The 22,871-nt window shown below is 35.4% G+C and overlaps 1 protein-coding gene across 2 annotated transcripts in view; it reads right to left on the bottom strand.

The window, feature by feature from the left end:
- The window catches only part of LOC114327788 (protein VAC14 homolog), a 105,681-nt gene extending 83,170 nt beyond the window's left edge, over window positions 1-22,511 (bottom strand). For both annotated transcript variants that reach the window (XM_050641638.1, XM_050641639.1), the window contains exons 1-2: window positions 22,326-22,511; window positions 13,695-13,845 (exon numbers count right to left, since the gene is read on the bottom strand). In XM_050641638.1, the coding sequence (XP_050497595.1) occupies window positions 13,695-13,845; window positions 22,326-22,426 (252 nt within the window). In that variant the 5' untranslated portion in view covers window positions 22,427-22,511. The remainder of the gene's footprint in view (window positions 1-13,694; window positions 13,846-22,325) is intronic.
- Between the last annotated feature and the right edge of the window lie 360 nt (window positions 22,512-22,871).

The raw sequence follows: 22,871 nt of genomic DNA, 5'->3' as shown, positions 1-22,871 counted from the left end.
ACTATTTGAAGAGGATTGAAATCTGTATTGGAAATAACTGTTAAAATTGGTCTACGTAACTAAACATATTCCAAAATTTTGTAAAAATGTAATACATTTTAGTTTTCAGCCCAAACTTAGGCCACACACAATGCAATAATATTCACATTTTTGAACTGTCAATATTTTTATTTTATCATCTATTGTTTAAAAACAATACAGTTGATAAGATGCCCTCAGTTGCGGAGAAAGGATTAATAATAAATATTTTTTTATTCAGTCAATGGTGTGAGCACTGTCAGTTAAATAGTAACGTGTGGCCTTACTTTTACACGCATACCTAGTGTGGCAAATGTATCATATTTTTCAAAATTTTGGAATGCATTTAAATCGTAGAACAATTTTAACTTTTGATTTTAATACAGATTTTAATTCTCTACAAGTATTCTCTCATGACTTTTGATGTAGAATAATTAGGGAAGCAGGAATTCAACAATTCCGAATTTTACATTGAGTTTCCTATGGCCCTTTTTACGATTCACCACCCGGTATAAGATAAAATGTGTACTATTTGCCTTATTATTTCATAATAACACAAATAATACACATATATACACAATAACACACATTCAATGATCGAAAATAATTTAAAAATATGGGAATGCAAACTCTTGTGACGTAAAGTCAAAAATATAAGTCTCCCCACCACCGTCGGACAAGACCACCGTAATAAAGTCTAATAACCGTGGACCTTACCATCTGATGTGTGCTGTGTCAGTATGAAGAATGGCCGAATGGTGGCATGTAGTCTGGTGGATTTTAATGACAGCTGACATAGATAGTGTGTGCTGGTAAAGTGTGTGCTGGTCACGGTTCTTAGACATTACTACGGTTGCCTAAATCGACTAACCAATGAACATTAAGGGTGAGATTACGTCACGAGAGTTTACTGTCATTTGAATCGTAATATGATTTTTTTCGAATCCTGAGAAAACCAAGTATTTTAGAAAAATTTAAACGCAGGATGCAAGATTACATTATTACCGAGGGCGGAAAGCCCCTTAGAATAAACAACCAGATTCTATTGAATGAAATATTTGAAATTAAATATCACACTTCTCTTTTATTTTCAGCCCTGTAACTTATTAAAATAAACATTATAGAAGTTTTCAGGGACTTTCAGCCCTCGGTAATAATGTAGTCTTTCATTTTGAGTTTAAATTTTTCAAAAATATTTATTAGTTTTCTCAGGATTCGAAAAAAATGAATACAATTAAAACACATTGAGAATTTTGACATGCGTCAAAGTTTTGCATTAACTCAATGTAAAATTCTGAACTGTTGAATTCCAGCTTCCCTAATAATTATTTTACATCAAAACACATTAGAAACTATTTGAAGAGGATTGAAATCTGTATTGGAAATAACTGTTAAAATTGGTCTACGTAATTAAACATATTCCAAAATTTTGTAAAAATGTAATACATTCCAGTTTTTCAGCCCAAAATTAGGCCACACACAATGCAATAATGTTCACATTTTTGAACTGTCAATATTTTTATATTATCGTTTATGGTTTAAAAACAACACAGTTGATAAGATACCCTCAGTTGCGGAGAAAGGATTAATAATAAAGATTTTTTATAATAAAGATTTTAAAGTAATACATTTTAGTTTTCAGCCCAAACTTAGGCCACACACAATGCAATAAAGTTCACATTTTTGAACTGTCAATATTTTTATTTTATCATCTATTGTTTAAAAACAATACAGTTGATAAGATATCCTCAGTTGCGGAGAAAGGATTAATAATAAAGATTTTTTTATTCAGTCAATGGTGTGAGCACTGTCAGTTAAATAGTAACGTGTGGCCTTACTTTTACACGCATACCTATTGTGGCAAATGTATCATATTTTTCAAAATTTTGGAATGCATTTAAATTGTAGAACAATTTTAACTTTTGATTTTAATACAGATTTTAATTCTCTACAAGTATTCTCTCATGACTTTTGATGTAGAATAATTAGGGAAGCAGGAATTCAACAATTCAGAACTTTACATTGAGTTTCCTATGGCCCTTTTTACGATTCGCCACCCGGTATAAGATAAAATGTGTACTATTTGTCTTATTATTTCATAATAACACAAATAATACACATATATACACAATAACACACATTCAATGATCGAAAATAATTTAAAAATATGAGTAAACTCTTGTGACGTAAAGTCAAAAATATAAGTCTCCCCACCACCGTCGGACAAGACAACCGTAATAAAGTCTAATAACCGTGTGTGCTGGTAGTTTTCTCATAACAAGTGACAGTTGACATATGACATTTTAGCAATCGAACTGAACAACTTTTCAACATGGTCTGTAGTTACATAAATCTAGTTTTTTAAAACTTATAATGAAATACATATTATTGAAAAAAGAAAACTTAAGGTCCAAGATAAATCAGTTGACAAGTTATCCTTCAAAAACTGAACTCGGATCTTTTTTTTTTTTAATTAATATAGGATGTAAAGAAGCTTGATGGTGAAGTTTTTCATATTATTGGACAAGTCACAAATTTCATTAGGTGCACTATGGGTGTATCGAAGATGGAAAATAAAATTAATTAAGAATCAATTTTTTGAGAATATGGTTTTCTAAAGAATAAGCTGCCAAATGATTGATTACAATTATTGATTTATAATTAATCTGTGTTTATAATGATAATATTTAGTAAAGAATTAAAAAGTTTTATAAAAAATGTTTGATTTTGATTGCACGAGGTCAAACTTCTTCCTCTAGAGTCTCCCACAAGAGTCTGAATAGAGGTTTATAGTTGTAATTAAGATTGATTTGTGTATTTAAGCAAAAATCAGGATTAAGTTTCATTTCTTTAGTTATCTCTAGATCTTCTAAAAGGTTCATTTGTCGATAGTTTTTGGTTGGTATGTTATGTAAAATTGCACTGTTTTTGGAAGGAGAGAAGGAATGGTTGCTAAATTTAACGTGATAATCAAAGTTTGATTTTTTTGGATTGTTGAGATGTTCTTTGATCCTCTGAGAAAGAGTCCTCATAGTTCTGCCCACATAAGTCATGTTACAATCCCCACAAGACAGCTTATAAATACCACTTTTATTTAGTTTGTCGATTTTATCTTTGGTGTGGCTGAAGATGGACTTAATGTTACTTTTGGTTTTGAAGGAGATGTTTAGGTTACTGACTTTATTACAAAGTAATCTTAATACTTTTTCTGAAATTGGTCCTAAGTAGGATAAGGATCTATAAATAGATGTAGTGTTGGGTTCGTTTACTATATTAAAAGCTCAGTTTAGTCTCTTTTTGAGTATTGACTTTCTAATGACCTTATCTACGGTAGAAGAGGAGAAGCCATTGTTGTTTGCTATTTGTTTAATGATTGAAATTTCGTTGTTGTAATTGTCTTGAGACATTGGGATATTTAGAAGTCTGTGAACATAACATTGAATAGCTGCCATCTTATGTTGAAAGGGATGGTTAGATGACATGGGTATCATATGGTCAGTTTGAGTGGGTTTTCTAAATACTAAGTATTCCAGAGTAGTAGAAGGTGTAGAAGCAGAATATGTATTCTTTTTGATGGTTATCTAGAAAATTGATCATGTTGTTGGTTTCTAACTCCAATGTGAACTTTTGCTGGATGTAGGTTATTAATTATTGAAAGAATGTTGTTAGGTTCTGAAGGAAAACCTTCTATAAATGCTAAAATATCATCCACATATCTGTACCATAGGATTATTTGTGGATGTGATTGGACAAAATTATTTTCAAGAGAATCTAGAAAAATATCTGCCAGTAGTGGAGATTTATCTCCACTACTGGCAGACTACCTCCAGACTCCAGTAAAAGTACCTTTACCAGCACACACTATCTATGTCAGCTGTCATTAAAATCCACCAGACTACATGCCGCCATTCGGCCATTCTTCATACTGACACAGCACACATCAGATGGTAAGGTCTACTGACCTTACCATGATCAAATTTTTGTTATATGTAATGTAGTTTTTCGTGAAAGTCCTTTGTGCTTGTAATATATGTTTTTTCAACTTTTCCGACTAAGAACAGCAAGAATTGACCACCTTTTTTCAACAGACAGACAAGGTTTTTTCCTATATTTTTTCCATCATTAAAAAACTGCACAAGTAATAGAAGTATTTTTTGTATATCGTACATGGGATCCATCTCTCTTCATAGTGGTATTTTGAACCTTTTGACGTAAGTTAAACTTTTGAATTCCAAGATCAATTATTCATTAGAGACCTTCCTATTGTAGCATAGCTCCGAAGATGGCTTTATAAGCCGAAAGCGCTCAGCTAGGAATTATTTGTTTTACACACTTCAAAAGTATACTTTTCCCTGTTCACCTCTTGTCATAAGTGTGTACAAAACTATTTCAGTCTTTACATTTGATTTATTTATTGCTCTAAAATCGGTTTATATATGAAAATACATACCATTTGGTAGGTTTTAAGACGGAAGTTATTGCGCATTTTTTGACATACAATTAAGAATTTTATATTTATCATTGGCGTGCATACGGGATATATCTAAAATGTTTATACCCGTATGCACGCCAATGGTGATAATTGGCGTGCAATCTTAATTGTATACCAAAAAATTCGCAATAACTACCTCTTAAAACCTACCAAATTTCATTTGCATGCTTCATCCGGTTTTAGAGCAATAAATAAATCGTCAGTTTGTAAGAAAAAATTCAACATCCCGTATCTCGGAAACGAAGCATTTGCGGACATATGTTTATAAAACAAACGGTCATTCATTTTTCATGCAGAATTTCCCCTTAAAGTTTGTCACACTTATTTACAAACACCCTTTATTGATGAAGAGTGTGGCTAGTTGTTAAAGTGCCTAACTTTTTTATTATTCAGCGTAATGAATCGAAATGAATCAAAAAAGAAAATGTTAAGACAGCCTAAGCCTAAGGCTACAATCGAGTTTTAATTTCAATATTTTATATGTGCTAGAATATTCCACAAAGTGTTCCAAACTTTAAGGAAAAAACGCAGTATGATTGTTACACCCGGTATAAAATGACGTTTACCTGTCTAGCAACAGTATTATCACACCGATATTCTTAAATAATAAGGCTATAACATACTAAAAAAATTACTCAAATCGGACAACTGGTTTAGAAAATTCGAGACATCAAACATGTCCCATTTTAAGGTGTTCCTTTAATTTTGCCGGTGTGTGTATAATATTGAAAAACTGCGTACAAAAAATGCATTCTTAAAGTGCGTCTCAAACAGACAATAAAAAAATTCAGAACTCGTCAATTATCGGCGGAAATGAGTTCAATTTTGTTACTCTGGGGTTTTTGGGGTTGCTGAAAACGAATACGACATCGTAAGTGATCTTCGGAGTACCTGGTGCCCAGTGTACCTACTGTTTACCTCGTCATTAAAATTCATTAAAAAATTAGTCAAAAATCTATACTCGGGGAGTTTTTAGGGTCACTAACGACTAATATGACATCGGAAGCGATCTACCGAGTACCTGGTGCCCAGGGTACCTACTGTTTACCCCGTCTTGTGGAGTTTTAGTCAAAAAATGTATTAAAAAATTAGTCAAAAATCATTACTTGGGGGGTTTTTGGGGTCCCTAACGACGAATATGAGATCGTAAATGATCTCCGGAATATCTAGTGCCCAGGGTACCTCGTCTTCCGAAGTTTTCGGCAGTCATTAAAAAATTAGACAAAATTCATTACTCGGGAGGTTTTTGGGGTCTCTGATGACGAATATGACATCGGAAGTGATCTCCGGAGTACCTGATGCCCAGGATACCTACTGGTTACCTCGTTTTCCGAAGTTTTCGGCAAATTCATTAAAAAATTATTCAAAAATCATTAGTCACGAGATAAACAGTAGATACCTTGGGCACCAGGTACTCCGGAGATCACTTCCGATGTCATATTCGTCGTCAGCGACCCCAAAAACCCCTGAGTAATGATTTTTGACTATTTATTTAATGAATTTGCCGAAAACTCCCGAAGACGAGGTAAACAGTAGGTATTCTGGGCACCAGGTATTCCTGAGATCACTTCTGATGTCATATTCGTCGTTAGCGACCCCAAAAACCCCCCGAATAATGATTTTTGACTAGTTTTTTAATAAATTGTTTGCCGAAAACTCCACAAGACGAGGTAAACAGTGGATACCCTGGGCACCAAGTACTCCGTAGATCACTTCCGATGTCATATTCGTCGTTAGTGACCCTAAAATCCACCGAGTAATGATTTTGACTAATTTTTTAATGAATTTTAATGACGAGGTAAACAGTAGGTACCCTTGGCACCAGGTACTCCGGAGATCACTTACAACGTCATACTCGTTTTCAGCGACCCTAAAAACCGCAGAGTAACAAAATTGAATTCATTTCCGCCGATAATTGACGAGTTCGGAATTTTTTTTATTATCTGTTTGAGATGCACTTTAAGAATGCATTTTTTGTATGCAGTTTTTCAATAATATATTATGGCTCGGGGTCACAAAATTTCCTGGCGCATTCACGAATCGAATGCAAAAAGAATTATTAAGATCCGTCTTGTCGTTTTTTTTTCGGAGGTGCTTTATAAAATATGCCTAGTGGCTGTAATTATAACAGTATACTCGGCTAAACGATTCTATAAAGGAAAAGACCTACCACTTAAATATTTCGTGTTGGTATCATGTGACGTCACGTGCTATGACGTGGATGACGTTCAACGGTATCTATATTGTACGGACTGTAAATGCCACAAAGAAATAGCTTCAGAGCAATACATATTAAGATTTTTTTAAAGTCGTCTATTTCCGAAATAATCAATTTATTCCACATTTCTGCATCATACTGTATACTATACCATACTGTATACTAACCTAACCTAACCATACACTAAAAATAATTTTAAATATGAATTTCGTTTTTCAAGATATTGTATTGTCACGGTCCCAGGCCGGTCCTGTCAACGCCAGAACTCTCTGGCGCCGAAGTGTCTGAAACCCTGTTCGTCGGCGAGACAGCTATTTACGTATCGGCATAATAATACATATCTTTCGATTTTTTCTGGAAATCAGTAGAATAATTTTTATAACTATATAAAGAGACATTTTTTGAAATTAGAGTTAGTTATAAATTTGTAGTCGTCGGTCGAGTAACATTTTTCGATGTTCGGACGCGAAATAAATGTAAATGTAAATGGTACATATTAGACATTTAGATAAATTGTTGTTTTAGTGTAATCTTTAATAAAGCCGTGGTTATTTTGTAACGAATAAAAATAATGTAGTATTTTAATGTTAAGTTTGTAAATTAGTGTTATTAAAGGATATAAATTCAGTGTTCTTTATTTCTTTAAGTGTAAGTTATTAAAAATAAATAAAGTCAATTAAATTAAACTTAGTGCCTAAAAACATAAACAATAAAATAGTAGAGTCAACCGCGTAAAAAGACAATTACGCCACAAATGGTGCAGAAGTGAGGATACTTGAAATAAATCAATTCAACGTAAATTTTCGGTTTAAATAGAGTGTGGAACCTTTAAATATAAATAAAATATAAATCGTAATAAATAAAGTGTGTGATCATGCCTTCCTTGTGTAAGCTAACAATTGCAGACCTGAGACTTGAATTGGAAGAAAGGGACTTGAGTTCTACTGGCAAAAAGGCTGATCTAGTTGAACGTCTGAAGAACGCACTAAAAGAAGAGGGTCATGATCCAGAAACTTACGTGTTTGAAGACAAGCATGCTGCTTTAATTTCGTCAATTACATCGTTAGAGAGCAAAGTTTCTAGTGAAATCTCCCAAGTTTCGACAGACATTACATCGTTAGAGAGCAAAGTTTCAAGTGAAATCTCCCAAGTTTCCTCGGATGTTTTGAAAGTTTCGACAGACATTACGTCGTTAGAGAACAAAGTTTCTAGTGAAATCTCCCAAGTTTCCTCGGATGTTTTGAAAGTTTCGACAGACATTGCATCGTTAGAGAAGAAAGTTTCGGGTGATATTTCATCCCTTGAAAGCAAAATGACTAACGAGATCTCTGCTAACATCTCTAAGGTCACTTCGGATTTCGACGACAAGATATCGTCCATAAAATCTACTTTTGAAGAAAAGATCAAGGAAATAGAAAAGAAACTGGAGGAAACTGAAAAAGTGGACAAAGTGGTGGAACCCATCTTAACAGATATTAAAGATGATGAAACCAAATACAAATTGGAGCCACGGTCGATAGTTGAAGGGAGTGTAGGTCATGCTCGTGTTAAGGTGCCAAATTTCGACGGAAAGTCATCATGGAACAACTACATGAAACAGTTCGAATCTGCGGCCAGAGCGAACGGATGGTCCGAAAAAGAAAAAGCTGTAAACCTCACTATTGCTCTTCGAGGCGACGCTTTGGATGTCCTCCAGACCATAGCCGTAGAGGAGACAGATGACTTCGAGCAGCTGAAGAAGAGACTGAATATGCGATACGGGCACGAACATTTAGAGCATGTCTATCAGTCGCAGTTTAAAAATCGAAGACAAAAGAAAGATGAAGCTCTTCAAGAATACGAGGTCGATATTGCCAGGTTGGTACGATATGCATATCCAACAGCTCCCGAAGACATGATGGAAAACTTGGCTGTTCAAACATTTATTGATGGCCTTCGTGATCATGAAATGCAAAGAACACTGCGATTAGCTCGTCACAAGACGCTGGTCGATGTCTTGTCTGCCGCCCTCGAATACGAATCAGCTACCCAGGCCTCTGGTGGGTACAGTAAAGTGAGGACTGTGAAAGAGGAACAGGATGAGGACAAACTTGACCAGCTTGTTAATATGATGAAAGACATTGCATCCAAGAAAACGAAGACCATAAGGTGCTGGAACTGTGGGGAAATGGGACACGTACGGAGTTCATGTAAGTACCCTAGGTACAATAACAATCAAGAGACTCACCAGCAGGAAAACTAGAACGGGTCGGCCTTAGGGGGGCAGCTTCGACCCGCAACTTTTCCAAAGGCCCTCTCATACTAATAGCTTCTTTGAAATGTCGTGAAGATAGTGTATATGTGGATGGAGAAATAAATGGTAAAAAGTATACATTATTGTGGATACCGGAGCGACCAGGACCATTATACGACCGTCAGTTTTAAACAGCCGTAAGAAACTCTTACCAACGAGGTTGCGACTGCGGACTGCCACAGGTGAAAATGCCAACATCCACGGAGAAATCCAGATACAATTAGGGATTGGAGCAGAAAAGTTCGTCCATACTGTCATAGTTGCAGACATCGAAGAAGATGTTATATTAGGAATGGACGTAATGAATTTGCATGGATTTCAATTGGATTTTAAGAACAGGGTAGTCAAAGTTGGCAACGAGGAGGTATTTCTTCATCCACATGATGACAGCACTGTGCTAGCAGCCATTAAAGAAGATACAGTTGTGCCTGCGAGGAGTGAAACGATCATCGTAGCGCGGCTACAGGGAATTGTAGAAGAAGGAACACCTGTTATGATGGAGCCATGGAACCACGACGAGGAGGTTGGCCGAGGAATCATAATTGGAAAGGAATTGGTTACTTCTGCTAAAGAAATTCCCGTGAGATTGATTAATGTCAATGACTACCCGGTGACCATCAAGAAGGAGACCAAAGTAGGAACTTGTGTACCCGTGACGTCCATAATCCGTCAGACAACAACATCAGATAATTCCAACGACAAGTTCGACCAAATGGTTGCAGTTGCAGGCCAATCTCTAAATCAAGTGGAGAAAAGGAAATTAAGGGAATTTCTTCGGCAATATCGTGACATATTCGTACCGAAAGAAGGAAAGACAGGAAGAACGACAGTTGTCAAACATAAAATTGACACTGGTACCGCTAGGCCAATTCGTCAATCAGCTCGACGATTACCACAGGCGAAGAGAGAGGAAGCTGAAAGGATTGTTCAAGAAATGAAGAAAGACGGGGTGATAGAAAGTTCTACGAGCCCATGGGTCTCTCCGGTGGTCCTCGTCAAGAAGAAAGATGGAACTACGAGGTTCTGTGTGGACTACCGTTTGTTGAACAATGTTACCAAGAAAGATAGTTATCCTTTGCCTCGGATCGACGACACGTTGGACACATTGGCTGGAAGTAAATTGTTTTCTACGTTGGACTTGAAGTCTGGATATTGGCAGGTAGAAATGGATCCAGTGGACAAAGAGAAGACGGCCTTTACGACAGGATCTGGATTATGGGAATTCAACGTTATGCCGTTTGGACTCTGTAACGCTCCTGCGACATTTGAGAGGCTTATGGAAAATGTGTTGAGAGGGTTATCTTGGAAAACATGCCTGGTGTATTTAGACGACATAATCGTTTTGGGGGAGACGTTTGAAGACCACCTGAAAAATTTAGAAGACGTTTTTAATCGACTTAAGGCTGCCCAGTTAATGTTAAACCCCAAGAAATGCCAGCTATTTCAAAGTAAAGTCAATTATCTAGGCCATATAGTCAGCAAAGAAGGAGTGGCCGTGGACAAAGGAAAAATCGATTCGATTAAGGAATGGCCTGAACCAACTGATAAACATCAAGTGAGAAGTTTTCTGGGACTATGTACTTACTACCGGAGGTTCATTAAGAAGTTTGCAGATATCGCTAAGCCATTAACGCGACTTACAGAGGAAGCAAGAGATTATTGCTGGGATGGAGACTGCCGAACGGCCTTTGAAACTTTGAAGAGGCATTTAATTACAGCGCCAATATTAGGGTATCCACTGCCCGAAGGAGAGTTCATCTTAGATACGGATGCAAGTAATGTGGGAATTGGAGGAGTGCTGTCGCAGATTCAAGAAGGACAGGAACGAGTCCTTGGATATTTTAGTAAAGTGCTTTCAAAACCTGAACGAAATTATTGCGTCACGAGAAGAGAACTTCTAGCAGTAGTGAAATCAGTAGAACACTTCTATCAATACCTCTATGGAAGGAAGTTTCTAATCCGAACCGACCATGCCGCCCTTAAATGGTTAATGCAGTTTAAGAATCCAGAGGGTCAGATAGCCAGATGGATTGAACGACTTCAGGAATACGATTTCAAGATCGAGCATCGGGCCGGAGTTAGCCACAGGAACGCTGATTCTCTATCTAGAAGACCGTGTCCAGCAGAATGTTCCCATTGCAACAAAACAGAGTCAAAGGAAGCAGCAGTACTAAGAACAACAGTGGTCAACGACGAGTGGACGCCTACCAAGATCAAGGAAGAACAAGAAAAAGATCCAGTTTTACAGAAGATTCGAAAATGGAAAGAAGAAAATCGTCGACCATCTTGGCAAGAAATATCAAGCCTAGGTTCAGTAGTTAAGACGTATTGGGCCCAGTGGGACTCATTTATCTTGGAAGACAGCTTGCTTAAACGAGTAATAGAAAATGATGATGGTTCAGTGAGGAGAACACAGTTGGTGATTCCAAAGAGCAGAGTAGCCGAAGTACTTCGTCAGTTACACGACAGTCCATCAGGAGGGCATTTTGGTGTAAAGAAGACCCTTCAGAGAATTCGGGAACGATTTTATTGGATGAATAGTTCCGACGAGGTGAAGGACTGGTGTAAGAAATGTACTACCTGTGCTACAAGTAACGGACCCTACCGGAAAAGAAAGGCTCCTATGAGACAGTACAATGTTGGAAGTCCGTTTGAAAGAATAGCTTTGGATATTGCCGGGCCATTTCCAGAAAGTGACAATGGATGCAAATACATGTTGGTGGTAATGGATTACTTCACGAAGTGGGTGGAGATCTACGCAATTCCAGACCAGAAGGCCGCCACTATTGCAGATGTGTTAATCAAAGACTGCATCAGCCGATTTGGAGTACCTCTGGAGATCCATAGTGACCAAGGAAGGAACTTTGAGAGCGATCTATTTCAAGGAATCTGTGATAAACTAGGCATGAAGAAGACAAGAACCACGGCCTATCACCCGCAATCGGATGGAATGGTGGAGCGTATGAATAGGACAGTCGGCAAGTATTTGACAAAGATGGTGTCCAATCATCAACGAGACTGGGACCAGTACCTTCCGTTCTTCGCAATGGCCTATAGATCTGCTGTTAATGAATCAACTGGCCAAACACCAGCAAAAGTCCTATTTGGACGTGAGATGCGTCTACCCTGTGATCTAGAGTTTGGATGTCGACCTGGAGAAGATGTTGCTGGTGAGGATTACGTGAATGAATTACGAAGAAGAATGGACGATATACATGAGTTGGTCCGTTCTAATCTTCAGATCGCTAGCGACCGAATGAAGAAACGATACGATACCCAAGCTGAAAAGGGATGTTTCAAGGAGAACGACAAAGTCTGGCTTTATAATCCAAAGAAGCGAACAGGCTGCTCTCCCAAGTTGCAGCAGTTCTGGGAAGGTCCGTACCTCATTGTCAAGAAAATCAATGACGTTATCTACCGAATAAGCAAGATTCCTAGGGGAAAGCCGATGATAGTCCACCATAACCGGTTGGCGCCGTACGAGGGAGACCACGACGTAGATGAAGAAGCGGAAGTCAACCAAGTTCGTGAAATACCTGACCTTACCTTTGATGAGTTCATGGGTGCCTACGGAGGTACCGGTAAAGCAAGACATGGTGTTACCACTGAAGAAAAGCGAGATTTTCTCGCAGTTCCCGATGACTATTCACTGGCCCATACCATCCCGGCCAGTATCAAAGACGCACGAGGGTTGGCATCCGCCTTCCGAATGAAGTTTGGTCGAGTTGCAGAACTTCAATGCCAACTGCCAGCTCCTGGCAAAGCATTGAAACTCCAAGATGCATCACGTTACCTATTCTATCTGGTAACGAAAGACACTGTCCATGACCAACCTACCTACCAAGATGTATGGGATGCATTAATTCAATTGAGAGAGCACGTGTTGGAGTCCGACGTGCAAAAGTTAGCCATGCCAAAGTTAGAATGCAGCCAATTAGACTGGAGAGTTATCCGAAATATGGTAGAAGAAATTTTCCAAGACACCGAGGTCCAGGTGTTAGTCTGTTGCAATCCGCATAGTTACTGGTGCGGAGAGAAGACCGTCCCCTGTCACTTTTATACAACTGGGAGTTGTAAAAGAGGGTCCAGTTGCAGATACCAGCATCCAGTTCCAGTCCCGACAAGGTTCCAGGAGGAACCATCTTTTGAGGAGGGGGCAATGTCACGGTCCCAGGCCGGTCTGGGACCGTGACATTGGCGAGACAGCTATTTACGTATCGGCATAATAATACATATCTTTCGATTTTTTCTGGAAATCAGTAGAATAATTTTTATAACTATATAAAGAGACATTTTTTGAAATTAGAGTTAGTTATAAATTTGTAGTCGTCGGTCGAGTAACATTTTTCGATGTTCGGACGCGAAATAAATGTAAATGTAAATGGTACATATTAGACATTTAGATAAATTGTTGTTTTAGTGTAATCTTTAATAAAGCCGTGGTTATTTTGTAACGAATAAAAATAATGTAGTATTTTAATGTTAAGTTTGTAAATTAGTGTTATTAAAGGATATAAATTCAGTGTTCTTTATTTCTTTAAGTGTAAGTTATTAAAAATAAATAAAGTCAATTAAATTAAACTTAGTGCCTAAAAACATAAACAATAAAATAGTAGAGTCAACCGCGTAAAAAGACAATTACGCCACAGTATGTTTGAAATTATAATACTTACTCTTCCTAAAGCTATAGATATAGCTGCTAGTCCTATTAAACCTCCTTTTCTTCCATGGGGATTTTGTGATAGTGAAAAATCTTGCCCCAAAACTTTTAATATCTTTTTTATTTGCCCAGTGTTATTTACAGCAGCAAATTCTTTAACCATCCTTAAAAAAATAGAAGTCATGAACACATGTTTAGCCTTAAAATATTTTAACTTAGCATATGAAAAGAGACGAAGATGTAAATGTATATAGACCAACAAATTAGAGGAAATATGGAGGCTAGAGAACTGTGGAAAATAACAGTGATTTGTCCTATTAGTATATAGAAATGCACTATAGTTAGGGTTACCATACGTCCGGATTTCGTCCGGACAGTCCGGATTTGAAAGACATGTCCGGATTGCGGAATGGGACGTTTCGATGCCGCCGGTTCATCGCCGGCCGTTTCGATGCCGCCGGTTCATCGCCAGTCCATTTCATCGCCGTCATATCTCGCATTTCCTAGAATTCCTAATTAATACTAAAAATAACTAATAATTGTAACTGTCGAAAATTCGGAAATATATCAGATATCCATTAATTGAGTGGCGATGAATCGGCCGGCATCGGCATCGAACTGGCGGCATCGAAACGGCGGCGATGAAACGTCCTAGACCCTCCGGATATGAGAAATGTCCGGATTTTTTTCTTTACTAAAAAAAATGAAAAACACTTGCCCAACGGTGGGAAATTTCATTCTGAGCTAAATCAAATGGTTAAAGCTACAAGGCTACCTGGAAAGAGATGGAAGAGAGCGCTTTAACTATAGTCAGCGTTGTACCGAATTCTGTCAATGTGGATGAATTATTTGATGAGGGCTCGTCACTTCTCCAAGTTCTAAAAAAGCTGAAACCTAAATGGACTTTACTACCTAAAGAAGAAACCCCAAGCACTCATGACAAATGGCAAGAAATATTTGAAGCATTTTCTAAAAGCAACGTTTCCTTTACGAATATTTTTAAAATAGAAGAATTCATCTTTTGCCTGCCTGGTACTTCGGCTCCTACTGAACGTATCTTTTCGATGGTGAATTTTATAAGGACGGCTGAAAGAGGAAGATTTATCTCTGCCTGTTGTAAAGGAGCTTCTCAATATTAAAGCAAATTCTGTAACGTCATGTTCCGAATTCCATGACAAAATAAAAAATGACAAGCCACTTTTGAGAAAAATTATGTCTTCTGAAAAGTACGAAAGAAGAATAGATGAAAAAGATTCTATCCCTAGGCCCAGTACAAACTAAGCATTTCGCATATATGTATAATGTTGAGGTAGCAACACAGTCAAATTCACATTTTACATTTTCTACACCCCCTTTGACTACCCCTGTCCGGATTTGGCCTTAATAAATTATGGTAACCCTAACTATAGTTAATATTTTTACCAAGAGGAGTAAACTAAAAAGGCAGATTCACACCCAAGAAAGTTACTAGAAAAGTCACCAAATTCATCTTCTTTTTTCGTTGATCATATCAGCTTTCGATGATAATCGAAAGATAAGAGTTCTAAAAACAACCTGTTTTTATATAAAAGTACACTAAAAATCTAAAAATTAAAGGAATAATGCAGAAAATACAAAAAATCGCCGATATACTTAATTAACCTATAAAATGACAGAAGTGCCAAAATTTCATAAATGTCATTAGTGTCAAAATTTCATAAATGTCATTAGTGTCAAAATTTAATGACAGTGGAGTAAACTTGCCTGCGGTTGGACCAATTAGAAACAAGCATTACGGCGCGGTAAATTTGAATCACTCCTCTTGGTTAAAAAACAAACAATAGTATAAACGAAATATGAAGTAAATAACTAAGTAGGAATAACTAACACATATAAAGAGTGATGCAGAAAGTACTGACGAAAGAGGCAAATGGAAAGGCAAAGAAATGGATGACACATAAGATTGAACAGGAATAAGAAATTTAAGAAATCAAGTCTGTAGACAAAAAAAGGTCAACTGTTGTGAAAAAAGCAAAAAATATGTAATAACAAGGCCAAAGTTGTCCACTTTGAATGAAGATGAGCAAGAATGTAATGTAATGATATCATGATGAAAAAACTAAGTGATTTAAGCAGTTATCCATGTTGACAGCATCCATACAGACAGGGTCGACGATAACGGGCCTTCAAGGGATGCACTGCAGGCGCGTGACCTTTGGGGGGGGGGGGCAAAATCAGGTTTTTTCTTCTGGTATTATAAAACTAATTTAAAAAACCAAAGGGCACATATGCTAGTTTTGCAGGCGGGCACCTTATACCCTAGCGCCGGGACTCCATACAGACGATTATGAACAAGTATTTTAAATATTGTATGTTCACCATTTTTAAAGTCACCAATTATATTATTATTGATTATGTGTTTAGTAATACCGAATGCATTTAATAAATAAAAATGATATATTTTAAATAAAATTCATATACGAATATAAATAAAAATAAATATGAAAAAAATGATGAAAGGGCCTAGCCGGTTAAGATGATGAAAACTGCCCCCAACTCGATTCGAATTCCATATAGGTCACCGTTTAGCATATACATATAGTGAAACTCACTTTCTGAAATTTTTAGCCCCCTAAGTGGTCATGTGACCCACTTGAGTCTAATTAGGGTTCTTATGTTTTTATTTTTTTATCTCAGCCGCATCGAGAACTAGCGAAAAACTTTAAATAAAAAAGTTGTAAGCTTTAAAAAGTTCTGTTAGAAATTTTTTTTAATTTTTGGCGGGAAATTTAAATTTTAGAACGACTTTAAAATTTTAAATGAGTATAAAAAAATAACTAAGAAATTCGTTTTCACGAAAAAAATATATAACGTGTATTTTTGCATAATGTTTCACCCTGAATTTTTTCAAATTTTTAAAATTGGTGAAACGCACCTTAAAAATGAAAAACGAAAAACGTGAAAACGAATGTCTTAGTTATTTTTTATACTCATTTAAAATTTTAAAATCGTTCTAAAATTTAAATTTCCCGCCAAAAATTAAAAAAACAATTTTTTCGGACAGAACTTTTTAAAGCTTACAACTTTTTTATGTAAAGTTTTTCGCTAGTTCTCGATGCGGCTGAGATAAAAAATAAAAACATAAAACCCTAATTAGGCTCTAGGTGGGTCACATGACCACTTAGGGGGCTAAAAATTTCAGAAAGTGAGTTTCACTATATATGCTAAACGGTGACCTATATGGAATTCGAATCGAGTTGGGGGCAGTTTTCATCATCTTACCCGGCTAGGCCCTTTCTAATATAGTTCTTCCACTGTAACTTTTCCCGTGCGTCACGATTCATTTTCAAACAAGTTAAATAAAAAAATAAAGTGAAACGTTTGTCGATATCTAGTATTGATACGTAACGTACTGTCAGAGTGTCAATGTTAGTAAATGATTATTGTCCCGTGAACGTATTTTATAAAGTTAATTTATTGAAGTGTTTAATCTTTTTTCACTATTGCAGAGATTGATGGACGACTCAACATGAAACAGCTTGAATACCATACAGGCTATTACGAATATAAAGATAAATATATAGTGCATCCATAAGGCATAAAGTAAAGTCGCGTTTACACGATGGCAATTGGCGAGACAATTGTCATTGGACAATTGTCATCACGTGGTTGCAGATTGTCGGAGGTCAGTCCAGTTGAAAGAGAAGATGTTTACACGGGGCCAACTAAACATCATGGCCCCGTGTAAACATCTTCTCTTTCAACTGGACTGACCTCCGACAATCTGCAACCACGTGATGACAATTGTCCAATGACAATTGTCTCGCCAATTGCCATCGTGTAAACGCGACTTAACGCATCTATTAATTATTTCGTAAACCGGCGACTTTAAGGAAAAATCCCGACACAGGGCGATTTTTATTTTTAATTTCCAATTTTTTGACATATATATCATACTAGTGACGCCATCCATCTGGGCGTAATGACGTAATCGATTACTTTTTTAAATGAGAATAGGGGTCATGTGATAGCTCACTTGAAAGGGTATTCAATTCTCTATTCCATAATATAAACAATAACATAATTATTTATACAAGGTGTTCAAAAAACATTTTTTTAATTAAAATAATTGAGACAAAAAGAAGAATGTATGTAATTTAATTATATTCAAAATACGTTTTAATGTTGTCAGAAAACACGAAAAAAATGTTTATTTGACAAATAAATATTGTTTTTCGCTTAAATTCAATGTTAAAGCTGTTACCCACCTGTCTCTTGCCAGTTTGAACATTTCGTTTAAGCGAAAATCGATGTTTATTTGTCAAATAATTTTTTTTTCTGTTTTCTGACAGTATTAAAACGCATTTTAAATTAAATAAATTACATATATTCTTCTTTTTGTCTCAATTGTTTTAATTAAAAAATATATTTTTTTAACACCCTGTATAAATAATTATGTTTATAATGTAATATTTACATTAGTGAATAGAGAATTAAATACCCTTTCAAATGAGCTATCACATGACCCCTATTCTCATTTAAAAAAATCATCGATAACGTCATCACGCCTAGACGGATGACGTCACTGGTATGATATATATTCCAAAAAATCGTAACTTAAAAATTAAAATCGACCTGTTTCGGGATTTTTCCTTAAAGTCGTCGGTTTACGAAATAACGAATTTATGCGTTACTTTATGGACGCACTGTAGAGCGGTAATAAATAAATTTAAAAAAATCACAACAACAAAGTTACTATTGTTAAGAAGATTTAATATTACCTAAGATAGAGAAATACAAAACTATCGAGTGAATTACATAAAAAAAACAATTAATATTTTTAATACATATATCGCACCTTTGGGGAAACATATATAAATACAATTTTTTCACAAATTGAGTTGTCAACACCACGATATTAATAATACTCGTATTTGTCTAGGGAGCCAAAAGTCAGAATTGCACCTCCGCCTTTATTTAATTGAAATATATTTATTTTTTATAAATCTGGACCACGGAGATAAACTACACTATGTCGATATGGTGTTGTTTTGAATAAGTTCGTTTAATCCACTTATTTTATTAGTTGGATTATACAAATTGGTAATACAGTGATGAGCGCGCTAATAACCGGCAAAATAGCGCAAAAGACGGAAAACGTATTAAGTTGTGAAATAAAAAGAAATGAAACTAGTAGAGCTGGGAAATTTAGCGATATCAACCTATAAATTTACATTATATTGATTGTTTCCCACCTTTACACGTATCAGAGGATTATGTCAACTAAAACTGTCACTGTGACAGTGGTAGTTGCCATTGGTTGCCAAACTCGTCTGATACTTCTAAACGTCGGAAACGATCAATATAATGTAAATTTATAGGTTAATATCGCTAAATTTCCCAGCTCTCCTAGTTTCATTTCTTTTTATCTCATAACTTAATCCGTTTTCCATCTTTTGGGCTATTTTGAAGGTTATTAACGCGCTCGTCACTGTATATTATCAGTAGTAATTACACGAGAGAAAGATTTCGAGAGAAAGATACTGAGAAAAGTGTATGGGCCGGTGCAAGAGGAAGACGGCACATGGAGAATCAGGAGAAATGACGAGGTTAATGAACTGAATGAAGGGTATGATATTGTAAGATTTGTGAAAAGTCAAAGACTGTCATGGCTGGGACATGTTCACTGACAAGAAGATATGAAAACGACATAGAAGATATTACAGTGGAAGCTGGTAGGAAGGCGAAAAAAAGGAAGGCCCAGGACGAGGTTAGATGACGTGGAAGACGACCTGAAAACCATGAATATAAGACAATGGAGGAGAAGGGCACAAGAGAGATCTGAATGGAAGGACATAGCCAGACAGGTAAAGACCCATCCAGGGTTATGATGCCAAAAGAAGAAGAAGAAGAATTACAAGAGAGCTCTAAAATTGTCGATTTGTATCCCGAGTGACAGTTTGATAGTTTTAATTTATAGAATTAGAATAGAAATAGAATAATAGAAATTATGTCAAAAGTGTCATGAAGGCAAAACAAATCGATAATTTTTGGGAGCTCGAGAGTAACTCAGTAAGATTATTTCATGAATAAAACTGTCTTTTTAAATCATTTTAACTAATATTTTATTAATATCTTCGCCTGAATATTTGCTAAACCTGTTTCTTGGTGTTCTCTGTGACAAGTTGTAAAACATTAATTGTCATTAATGTCACTGAATGTATTTTTGCATAGCAACGAAGGGCATCTGACGTAATACTTGACAACCAAAACCATACACTTAATTGTTACAATAATTGTTGTGTATGCAACTTATGGAAAAACCTGGGGTTTTAATCAGACCAATAATGGCAATTGTGACGGTTTACAATTTCATTTATGATAAAAATGTGTTCATCATAGAAAAAAATATTAAAGCGAACCTATGGATCATTCACTGCTCACTCACTGATTGTTTCACAAAACTGTAAACGGAGGTCATAATCACATTAATTAAGGTTCTGCACTAATTGTATTTTTTATGGATGGAATTTGTTCTTCAAAATGACTTGGTTTAATATTGTTCCTAGTATTTGATTTTTTATGGCTTGAATGAAGTTTCTTTGTTACTATTCTGTTAAGTACTTATATACGAAATTGGTATTTGATGTGAGATAATCACATTTTGCAATTAGTGCTTTTGATCTAGGAGTTAAATTGCATAATAATTACACCAAATTTACAAGTACTACACTAGATAATTTTTAATTATTAATTTTTTAGCCATATCTTTCTTGTTTTTCTTTTCCTTACATGTTTGATTATAATGGCCACAATGAGCAAATTGTTGCATTATGCAATTTTATATAATTTGGACTTCATTTCTCTTAACATGTACTTGGTATTTCCCTATTTATGTTACCTCATAGTTTGCAGTATAATCAGTGTATATACATCACCTTGGATTTCCCCTCTCTACATACTACTCCAACAGTTGTGATTTTGATTTTAAATATATCTTTTAGTGATGTAAAGAATATTTGTATTCACATTCGTGAATATTCACAAATTTTTGTATATTCGCATTTGCATTCGCAAAATTTGTGTGCATGTTTTGTGAATATGAATATTAGAAAAAAAAATAATTTGAAGATAATATTAGTCATGTTATTTTACATGTTCTCTTGATATGATAATCTTGGCATATGAAGGGTCACTACGAAAAATGATCAATGTCAATTTTGGCCAAAATTAGGATATATGCTCCATGTTGTAGAGGTTGTCAGTTAGTTTCGAACTATAAATAGCTACAGAAAGAAAAGATTAAGGTTTGTGAGAAAATAAGGGAAATATATATAAGCTACCGCCTCAAACAATTTGATTTTAAACCTTAAAATCATGATTTTACAGAAACTATTAAAAATGACTATGACCGTTTTTCACAGTGACCCTTCATATATTACAGTAGCATCATCTGTGAGTGGGTGAATGCACTAATATTTTTCAAATTTTTTAGCAAAATAGAACATTGTTAACCCGGGAGCAGTGGTGCCTTTAAAAAAAATCTAACATTTTATCCTTTTCCATAATAAATGGCTTTGGTTAAAACCAATTAGCTTTAAAATTGGTAGAAATAGATATTTTTAACATAACAAGTAAATAAAAATATTATAAAATAGAAATTTGTTTTAAATTTGTATTTAAATTCCTATTCTGAGATTTTTTTCTCTACATAAAGTGAGCACGACTGCTCCTGGGTTAAACAGAATAAAATTCATGGCGTAAATGTAAAATGAAATTTTTGACTTAGACCACTCTGGTTTCCAAGGGCTCAAATATGACAGTTCAAAAAGAAATCAAATGAAGTGTAAATCCACTAACAGGTCATGTTCTTATAACAACAAAAGTATAAAAACTGCAAAATTAAATATTTAGCATTCACATTTGTTAGATTATGATGGTAAATTATAGTACAGTAGACTCCCAATATATCGAGAACTGAAACTGCAGGCTAATTACCTCGTTACAAACCGATCTCGTTATATCAGACAACAATAATATTGTGTACACATATGAATATGTAGTTTTTTAAAACCTTAACTTCCTATAGTGAAGCCAATCCGAGCAATATAGGATGCTAAGTAAATATTGTTTGAAGGGCGGTTTGAATGAAAGATTTGATGGATAAACAGGAAGAAGTTGACATTGTGTGGAATTAATTACATCACTGGTCTCGATAAGCACACAGATTCTAGACAGTTCTGTATACATGCAACTAGGCTATTTATTTATACCCATGTTCTTCGATCTCATTTTCCTTCATTATAACCAAATATACCTCAAGAGGTATTCAAGTTCAATAGAAAGTATTAAGTTCAATAGGAATGTCATGGGACACCTAGTGTATCCCATTATAAGCAAAACATTGTAATATCTGTGTTCGTTATAGAGAGAGTATATACTGTATAAAAATGTGGTCAGATAAGAGATTAAGGATTTTAAATTATGACAGCCTTAATACATAGGAATGCAATAAATGGGATAAAAAATATTTTTAGTCAGGTAGGTAAGATCTAGTATGAACAGACATTGTATACGTAAAAAATTAAAACAATTTTATAATAGTTAAAAATGACTTAGCTGAAAGTTAAGTAAATATTAGAAAGGTAGGCGGTTTCAAACTTACTTCTCAATTTCCAACGCCGCTGTTTTTCTTCGTTCATAAAGTTTATCGTTCAAAGCACGAACACATGCAGAACTAAGAGGGGCATAATCTTTTTCGGACATTTAAAGAAATTTTATGTACATAAATAAACCAAAGAAATATTATTCCTAACCTATTTAACACAAAACGTCAATCAAAAGAACAAATATGACATCAATCTGACAGATAGGTCGACGTTGAGAATAGTTTGTTCGTTATATTTATGTCTGTTGATCACTGTCATGTCAGGTCGTCAGCTCCTTTTTCTATGGCATTTTAGCAGTGGTGGGTAATTTTTTTTGGTTATCTGAGGAACATAGGTAAACCAAGCAGAATGGCATAAAACTACCGAAACCTGTGGATTACTATTACTGTATTATTTACTTTTTAGACTCTTTTAACTTCTTCTTCTTCAGATGCAAATCCACTAATCAATGGATGTTAATAGCGATCACATTTTCCATTTACTCTCTGTTTCTTGCAATGTGTATCAGATCAGAGATTGTATGTCGTTAATCCCTGTCCATT

The sequence above is a fragment of the Diabrotica virgifera genome, chromosome 1 (assembly GCF_917563875.1).
Source record: "Diabrotica virgifera virgifera chromosome 1, PGI_DIABVI_V3a".
Classification (NCBI taxonomy): domain Eukaryota; kingdom Metazoa; phylum Arthropoda; class Insecta; order Coleoptera; family Chrysomelidae; genus Diabrotica; species Diabrotica virgifera.
Note: the sequence above shows the minus strand (reverse complement) of the source record. Positions and strands in the feature narration are given on the sequence as shown.